Raw genomic sequence first — 8,894 nt, 5'->3', positions numbered from 1 at the left:
CCAAGAGATGAAGAAAGAATTGTTGCACCCCCGTCCAATCCTGAAGTTGTTCTTGAGGAGAACGTGTCTGACCCTCCAGCTCCTGAAGTGGAGGTTACCAATACTGAGGCTGCCACCAACACTGAAGCCAATGACGTTGTCATGGCTGAAGCTAATGTGGCGCCTGAAGCTAATGTGGTGCCAGATGTCGCTGCACCTGAAGCTAATGCTGCACCTGATGCAAATATGTAGCTTGAAGCCAATGCCTCTGCTCCTGTACCACCTCCCAGGCCACACACCATCGAGCAAGCATATGATCGTGGTCAGCTTGTTACCGTCCGCTGGCCAATTTTGGTTCCTCCGCCTGCTCCCGGACCTCAATTTTCCTATCATGTGGAGCACAGGCCTCAGATCCAGAAGCCAAAGCCAAGGCTACCACGGTTCCCAGGTACTGCAATGTCACCAGGATCGTTTAATCTGAATGGATTCAAGGCACACAACACATTCTTCGACAGTGACAAGAACCCCTACACAAGGCCAAGAATCTCCTCAGATCGATTCTGGAGTTATCAACTGCGAAGCTACTATTCTTGCATCTTGTACAATCAGGGGCGCATCTTCCCTCATATGCGTCTTGATTGTGAAGCCATTGCTGGACTGCCATGCCTTGAAGAAGCCCTTGACTGCTTCCGTGATGCAGGTCTGCTCAACTTTGTGACTGCCAAGGAACACTGGAATGAAGAACTTCTGTTTTGAAGACTTTCATAAAAATCGCCTATTCACCCCCCCCCTCTAGTCGATCACTAGCACTTTCACCTTCGTTTTCTGCTGAAAAGTGGAGCACAACATATCAAAATTCAGTAATCGCTTGCAAGGGCACAACTTAATAGTTGCAGCAATTGATTTGTAGAAAAGTAGTTGAATCCAAACAACACCATGACATGATATGGAACTGGACATACAGTTTCAGTCCATGCAAGAATGAACAAGTACATGAACAATGCTTCTTATGGTGAAAAAACTTTTGGTTGTATCATGTGTTTAATCGTTGCGTTTCTGAATTTCTGTGGAGTATGTAGGTGGTACTGCTTATATGGTGAATTTCTAAATTTCCATGTATGAGTAGCATGTAGGTGTTGATATGTTAGTTCGAATTTTTCTTTTAGAAAAGGAGGATGACCCCCGGCCTCTGCATCTGGGCGATGCAGGCATGCACTCTATTAATTATTCACAAATACCTTACAAAGTAATACATCAGTAAGTCTGAAGCTCCCATCTCAGCAACATGTGTCGCTACTCCTATGTACTTGATGAAGGGGTGCCAAAAATCCGAGCCGAATACCAAACAGACTTCGCACCAAAGCCTAACATCTAAAGCCGGAGGCACCAACCAAGCCACAATGTCGGGTCTGGGGCACACACCGGTCCAGTGCACTCTTAGAGGCGACGGCCGCCGTCTTTCACTATCCGTCTTCAGAACAGGAACTGACACGTCAACCTTGACAGGCCTGTTGTCGACGCCACCACGACGCCAGACAACGCCGTCCTCCTGCGGGAGTCCCTCAACTCGCATCGAACGCCGAGACTCCACTGCACCATGTGTCGGGGATATACCAAGCGGTGTAACCCGGCTGGATGTATGACCCGGATGGATCTTGGCGACTCACTGGTGACCCACCCGGAGCTTGGCGATTCACGGGTAACCCGCCCGATCTTGGCGGCTCATTAGTAACCCGGCGGGCGGGTCAGGCGGACGACAAGGCCCGGTGGCCCATAAGGCAGTTCATGGAAGTCCGGCTCAAGCTATGGCGGGCCGGTTTAAGAGGAAAGCATAAGGAATATTCCCTTACAAAGGAAGCAAGACTAGGACTCCACTTGTAATAGAGTAATCCTAATCCTAATAGGACTAGTCATGTAAACCGCCCCTTCAACATATATAAGGAGGGGCAGGGCTCCCCAAGAGGGACAGGTTCCACAAGTTTCATAAGTCTAGATAGATGGACAAGTCAATAGCTCTCGAGATAGAGCACCCCTGTAATCGTGATGATCATCAATATCAATGAAGCAGGATGTAGGCTTTTACCTCCACCGTGAGGGGCCGAACCTGGATAAAACCTCGCGTCTCTCGATTCCTACCAACCCCATTCAAGCTACCACATAGATGTGTTGGCCTCACGACTAAGTCCTCACACTAGGACATCTGCCGTGACAATTCCACGACACCATGCTACCGAGATCCAACATCATCGATGCGGAAGATGAAACCCCGCTCCACCTTTGGGCTCTTCCAGTCAGCGCCTGCTCCAGAACGATGCCCTCATGAGGGAGAATGGCATCGAAGATGCCGTCATCGTCTGATCCTGGAAGACCCAGATCTAGGGTTTCCCCTAGAGCAGCCAGGGGGAGATGACGATGCCTCAACAAGGAAAGACGTCAATGAAGTCGTCATCGCCCGTCAAGATCGAAGTCAACGCGATTTTCACTGGTAGTCACGTCATCCCGATCCAGTAGCCGACTCGAACCGTGTGGTGCCTCACCAAGTAGACGCACGCAGCCGTCAGAACACCGAGGATCGCCACGACGGCCCCGATCCACCATCGTCGTCCACCACTACTGCCCAGAAGATAGCACCAGCCAGTCGTCGTCGTCATCCGCAGCCCGCGCCACCTAGTGCTTGGGATCATGGATCTGGGCCAGATCATTGCTGCCGCCAAGACCCAGCATGCCCCACCACCGGAGGCCACAACCGCGCCACCTGCCTCCCAACATAGTCGCTAGGAAGCCGGTCGCACCGCCACAACCCTCCGCATCGGCACACGCGAGGGGTCGGAAGAGCCCTGCTACTGCCGGCGTTGGACGTGCTTCGTCCGGACACGCCCTCTGGTGGCGGCAGGGGAGGAGCGGGAGGAGGGGCGCTAGGAGGCGGCTAGGGTTCCCTCCCATCGCCTGCGGGGGCGACTCGGAAAGAGAATGTAATCTACTGATCATAAGTTTGAACTTTTGGACACTGCATCTTTAAACTTTTGAATGTAATGTCTAAATTGAAGTATGCAATGTCAAGTTGGAAACAATGGTGTCCTATTTTATAGCATTTACTGGAGATGTTCACTTTCTCGTGGCCCAAAAAGCATTTTTTGACGCCCTAAATTTTACTCTAAAGACTTCTTGATGTCGTATTAGGGCATCTCAAATGCCGACCCATGAACCATCCAATGTTAATCACAAAGTATTCGGTTGGGATGAGAAACTAGGTGGGCATCGTGCATGTGGTGGAATATTTATGGTTTAGTGTTCGATTGGAAGAAGAGAGAGAACGGACCATGCATGTGCGGATGAAAGGAGAAAGAATAAAGAGACCGTGTATGTGATTAGTAAATGCAATGTCCAGACTCCAACAAAGCCCCCAGATCCCCATTAAATGGCAAAAGTGGTTGCCCAAACATACAGTAAAGGTTTAAAGGTCCTCCTTGAAGGCCTTGTACAATTTTAGGTATTTAGAGAGGTGCTTGAAAAAATAAACCGAATTTTTTTTAAGTACCAATGCCTATTTCTTCAGACGCGCCTAATTAAGCAACAAAGCCTTATAGGGCAGCGATTCCTTATTACTTCATCCGCCCTGAATTAATTGAAGTTTTTTGTTGTCCTAAACAAAAAAAATCTGTACAAAAATGTATTTTAAGCTGGTGTTAAAAAGTTTCATATATATTTCTAGACTTGGTCAAACTTAAAAACTTAGGACAAATCTAGAACTTCAATTAATTCAGAACAGACTACGAGCTTATACAAGCAGACGATGTAAGGGCCAGTTCTTTTGGGCGATTCTACCAGAATCGCCCCCCTCCCCAGCTTCTCCCATAATCATCACTTCATATGTTTTTTACAATCCTGTCTAATTAAACCTTAACTAGATAGGATAAAATATGGAGTGGCGATTCTGAAAGAAGCTGAGGAGGATGGCGATTCTGGGAGAATCGCCGAAAAGAACTAGCCCATAAAACGATGATAACAGGAATACTGGTGAGAAAAAGCATGAAACATGAATACACAAACGTCTTGCATGATTTTTGAACAAAATCCACGAAATACTCCCTATATCCGAAAGCTTGTCCCAAGCTTGTTCCTCAAATGGATGTGTCTAACTCCAAGTTAGTACTAGATACATCCACTTAAGGGTAACAGACAAAGTACAAGTTGACTGAAAGACTGGCTGCAGGCATCGCATATGATAGTGCTAGTTCGATGTCTTCAGCAATACAAGTTGACATTGTTCACACAATAAAGGAGACTCATTGGACAGTTGCTGACATCCAGGTAATTCTCAAGAAGCATAGAGGACAACAAATATCTAGACCGGAGCACACGCCTCATCTGCCCCGGTGCAGTGCTTCTATTCAGATTTCGCCTGAAAATGTGGGCAAGTTAGTCAGAGCAGCCATGCCGTGATCTTCAAGGGACATGTAGACAAGGAACAACATTTACATCAGGTGACCGTGACCGAGATGGACTCCTGCTTGGACTGCGTTTCTTCAGGCTTGCCGCTGGACTTGCCACTACACCATTTGCCGGCTGGGAACAAACATTAGAGTAGAAACAACACAAGTAAAAAACAAAAATGAAAGAGATCCATAATACTGGTGATCTGCAAAAGCTCCAAAAACATTATAGGGTAGAAACAACATAATAAGGAAACATAAAGAAACTTACAGAAGCTATTGGGGATTTGGATCTTGCTGGTGATCTGCAAAAAGTTCCACAAACAACTGAATTCAATATCCAGAATGCACCTTTATGTCAGCTTGAGTCAAAAAAGCCTTCATGCCTCACCCGGTATTGGACTAACCAAATGAAAGCGAAAAGAGCTCAAGGAAATGCAAACATCTGGTACTGAATGCAATTAGTGCATGCAAACTACAACCATGTGGAGAGTACAAGTAGGAAGCAAACTCATTCCTCATGCATTGGACTCCCAAGCAAATTCCTAGTCACTGTACCATCATAATCCATATCGTCATTCCTTAAGGCTCTTATGTCCAGAATTCCAAAAAGTGTGCTATGCCCAAGCTCTGATGGTAATCAGTTACAGTACATTAGGTAAGAAAAATAGGGTGATTTTAGCTTTCCATAGAAGCCCTCAATAAATGAGCATACCTCATACAACCAACACAATTGTAGCAAATTCCATCCTCAATATCCTAATGTGCAATCCCCAGATCGCCGCACAATCCCAGATAAAATGAAGAATGGTCTTCAAAAAACACAAGAATCTAAGCAGTTCATATCGTTTGTAGCATAAACTGAGTTCTTGAGAAGGAAATCCCCATGCAGTCCGAAATTATCATGTGCCAACATTATCAAAGGTGTCTGGGAAAATAATCAAATAACTGAACTTCATTACTACTACAGCCAATAGGCTGAAATGACAGAACAACTCATTCTTTAGTACACAATTGTTTTCAAATTAACAAGCTTCTTCGCAAATGAATCAACAAATATACTCCCTCCATCCCATAATATAAGAGCGCTTTCTACACTAGTGTAGTGTCGAAAACGCTCTTATATTATGGGACGAAGGGAGTAGAATACAAGTAAATATGACAGGAAGCCTAGATCATGTTGTACACCTGAAAGGGTAGTAGAGTACTACAATTTTGGAGGTTGGGAATCTACTACAATCAATGTATATTACCTTGATGGAGAACGTCCTTTTGATGCTGAACGAGAACGGGAAGAACGAGACCTTGATCTGGACCTAGATGCTGAGCGGGCCCTGGGAGATTTGCTGCATATAACAATTTCATACAACTAAGATACTTATAAAACAGAATAAAAAGGACACCATCATAATACGATATATAAACCTTGGGCTCCTGCTTTTGCTGCGGCTACGACTTGGGCTCCGGCTACGTGAGTAGGAGCGCCCACATTTGCCATCATATTCCTTCACCTGCAGAGAAGGCATATGGTTAGCCTCATGAACCAGATTCCCAGGACTGACTAGGATTCAAGCAAGTGCTTACCCTTATATAACCTTTAGAAAATGCATTCTTAAATTCAGTGTCATCCAGTTTCTTTATCTGCAAGCAATAGTCAACAGCCAAGACGGTGTAATTAGAAATAAAAAACATAGAAAGAGAACGACAAGAACTACTAATTAGTATAACACAGTAACAGTATAACAGATTCCTATACAGTGCAATAGTTAGGTATTTTCAGGCATCCAAATTAGTACCAGAAATGGTCATTGGATGAAAACCTTGATACAAATAGACAAATGAATTAGAGAGGATACAATAAAACAGATTAATACAGACTTACAGCATATTTCATATCATCATAGTTTGTGTAGTCAACAATTCCTATGGTGCCTGTAACAATATAAAAACACAGGTCAAGACAATAAATATACAAGGAATCATTATTGCTTCAGAGTACTATATGCATAAAGGAAAGGAAAAATGGCATGGTAGTAAATACAAAGCATAAAGCCACAAATGAAATATGGCATAACATGCACATAAAGTCAGAAAGTGCCTTAAAGTACAGTAAGAGCTGCTGCCATCAACAGAAGCACAAAGGGAACAAATCACTGGTCCTGATGAAGAAAACCCTCTTCTTATAGAAATATAAACAGAAACAAACGGTATTTTGTTGTGGACCATTTCAGGTAATATGAGTGCTTAGTTTTGTCAGACTTGATTAAGCATTGGGTTCTGGACAAACGGAACAAAAAAATGTCTTGAATAACCTATTAGTAGAATGCATTTGCTGGTAATAGGAATTCTGCTTCAATTTTTTCTTAGCTATTCAGATTTCACATGCTTGAGGAGTTATTCTTACAGGTGGTGGTAAATGATCGGATGTGTGTTGAGGGTTAGATAGGAATTTCAGAATGGATCTGGGACTGAACTTTCCCTTTGTAAAAATAGCTCCAGAGTTATCACATTAAGCACATAGTTCACTGCTTCTTAATAGTTTAGATGAGTGTTAAATCAACGCAAGTCAATTAGTTTAAACTAAAGGTGTGCTCAAAATCAGGCTTACCGCCGCCTTCACGATACACTTCTGCGAAACAAACATCACCAGCCCTTCGCATATGGTCCTGAGCAGAGATTATTCAGGCAAATATTACTTGCTCACATGAAAGAAAACATTTTACAGCTAAAATCAAGAAAGAGCAGATGATAATAAAACCTTTAAATCTTGCCAGGATGCAGAAGAAGGCAGGCCAGTAACCAGAACTGTGCACAATATTGCAGAGATTAAGATTGCTGGCAGAGGATTGGGTACTTAGCATCATTTTCAATATTATTTGTAAAAAACCATACCACGGTAATCCGTGTGCCTGGAGACACCCCGGCGTCCACCACCGCCGCCGCCACCACCACCACCACCAAAGCTGCTAGAACGATCATGAGAGGGGCCACCACTACCTCTCCCACCATGAGCAGGTTCCACCTGCACACACCACACAGAAGTGGGCATTACACAGAGAAATTAGAGACTTTGAATGGAGTAAGTTGTTAAGACTATAGTGTGGTTACTCTTAGACGATTTCCATCAAAGTTGTACCCATCCCTTCCAGCACAGGCATCTTCGGCGTCACGAGGATCTTCAAACTACAAAGTTATATATAAGCTTATCATCAGTTTGTGCCCACGTTGTATAATACAGCAATGATGTCTCAACAGGAGAACAAAATAGACTGAGCACTATCAAGAGCATTAGGTGGTATATTACCTCAACAAAAGCATAGCCAGGCGGCCTTGGAGGAACCTTCAGGTCAATATCAACAATACGGCCATACTACATGAACAAGGCTGACAATATTAGACCTTTGAACAAAATCATACACGCAAATTCAGCAGTAGAAAACTAGTACATCCTGGAGCACAGATCCTGACTTGAGATTCAGGAAAGTTGGAAGGTACATGAGGCATCAGCCTTCTCAAATAACTGTACTTCTACTGTCTCTGCTTTCTTTTTGCACAACGGTACCATATTCTACATCCCATTAAATTGCACAAATCGTACTGCTAATTTAATTTGGGAACAAGAATAACCGCATCACAGAGATGAATCTAGCGAACATGGCTTAACAGAGAGCTTAGCGCAAATTCCTTATTTTACAACATAATGACAGAAATGAATTGCAAGACCTTGTAGAAGAGGTCCTCCACCTCCCTCTCCCGGATATCCCCAGGGAGGTTGCCAACATAGATCGTCCTGCTCCAGCGCCTGCTCATCCCTCCCCGCTGCAACCAAAGAAGGGCGTGTCAGTCAGATCCTACGAGCAACACGGACAAAAAAGAACAGATATGTCTCCCCCCGCATCTCCCCAATCCAAACAGAGCATGGTCCGTCTCCCCAATCCAAACGGAACAGCAAAGAACCTCCCAATAAAACCTATACTAGTGATTAGCACAGAAGACAGTAGGAGACTGGGAGGAAATGTCGTACCTGAAGACGATGCGGATTCGAGGGGGGGCGGAGGCTAGGGTTTGGCTTCGCGGCCGCGCAGTCTTTCGAGAGGGGGAAAGAGGAGGCTGAGGAGGGAGAAGGGTTTATGACCACTGACCACTCGGACCCCAACGTAATGGCAAATTTGATAATTTGCCACCCCTTACCTCCCCCTTTCATAATTTGCCCCCCTGAAAATGACAGGTGAGGCCCGGGCCCGCCCGTCATTGAGACAATGGGTGGCAAATTGTGAAAGGGGAAAGTAAGGGGTGGCAAATTATCAAATCGCCCGAACGTACTACGGCAACAGACAAGTGCGCAGCGGGTTCGTGGGAGGAGCCGCGTTCACTTTGGGCCTACTTTTCACACGGTATGGGCTGGCTTTGCTGCCTCCAGATTCGCCCACTAGTAGGCTCTTTTTTTTGGAAAAATGCTATTTGCCGCTCGCTGCGTCAAAC

The 8,894-nt window shown here is 44.9% G+C and overlaps 1 protein-coding gene across 6 annotated transcripts; it reads right to left on the bottom strand.

The window, feature by feature from the left end:
• Positions 1-3,994: 3,994 nt before the first annotated feature.
• Positions 3,995-8,593, bottom strand: LOC125551388 (serine/arginine-rich-splicing factor SR34-like). 6 transcript variants are annotated; one of them, XR_007302499.1, is made up of 16 exons: positions 8,437-8,593; positions 8,136-8,231; positions 7,717-7,782; positions 7,521-7,595; positions 7,305-7,434; positions 7,171-7,217; positions 7,021-7,078; positions 6,295-6,344; positions 5,997-6,053; positions 5,838-5,923; positions 5,666-5,758; positions 5,128-5,340; positions 4,971-5,042; positions 4,684-4,717; positions 4,459-4,545; positions 3,995-4,381 (listed from the first exon to the last, which is right to left on the bottom strand). XR_007302499.1 is itself a non-coding variant. In XM_048714603.1 (14 exons), the coding sequence occupies exons 2-14, from the start codon at positions 8,220-8,222 to the stop codon at positions 4,367-4,369; spliced, it is 891 nt and encodes a 296-aa protein (XP_048570560.1). In that variant the 5' UTR covers positions 8,223-8,231; positions 8,437-8,593; the 3' UTR covers positions 3,995-4,366. The 6 variants fall into 6 exon arrangements, 3 of the variants coding, with proteins under 3 accessions (XP_048570560.1, XP_048570562.1, XP_048570561.1); XR_007302498.1 differs by having other exon boundaries at positions 4,453-4,545; positions 4,804-5,042; positions 5,128-5,224; XR_007302497.1 differs by having other exon boundaries at positions 5,128-5,224.
• Positions 8,594-8,894: the final 301 nt, after the last annotated feature.

The sequence above is a fragment of the Triticum urartu genome, chromosome 4, assembly GCF_003073215.2.
Source record: "Triticum urartu cultivar G1812 chromosome 4, Tu2.1, whole genome shotgun sequence".
NCBI classification, from domain to species: Eukaryota; Viridiplantae; Streptophyta; class Magnoliopsida; order Poales; family Poaceae; genus Triticum; species Triticum urartu.
The sequence above is the reverse complement of the archived record's forward strand: the minus strand, read 5'-3'. Positions and strand labels throughout refer to the sequence as shown.

Coding starts and splice junctions, on each gene's coding strand:
- LOC125551388 (XM_048714603.1), bottom strand. CDS start 8,222: ATGAGCAGGCGCTGGAGCAGGACGATCTATGTTGGCAACCTCCCTGGG. Junction 7,435..7,520: donor TTGATGGAAATCGTCTAAGA/GTAACCACACTA, acceptor TGGTGTGTGCAG/GTGGAACCTGCTCATGGTGG. Junction 7,218..7,304: donor CAGGCACACGGATTACCGTG/GTATGGTTTTTT, acceptor TATTGTGCACAG/TTCTGGTTACTGGCCTGCCT.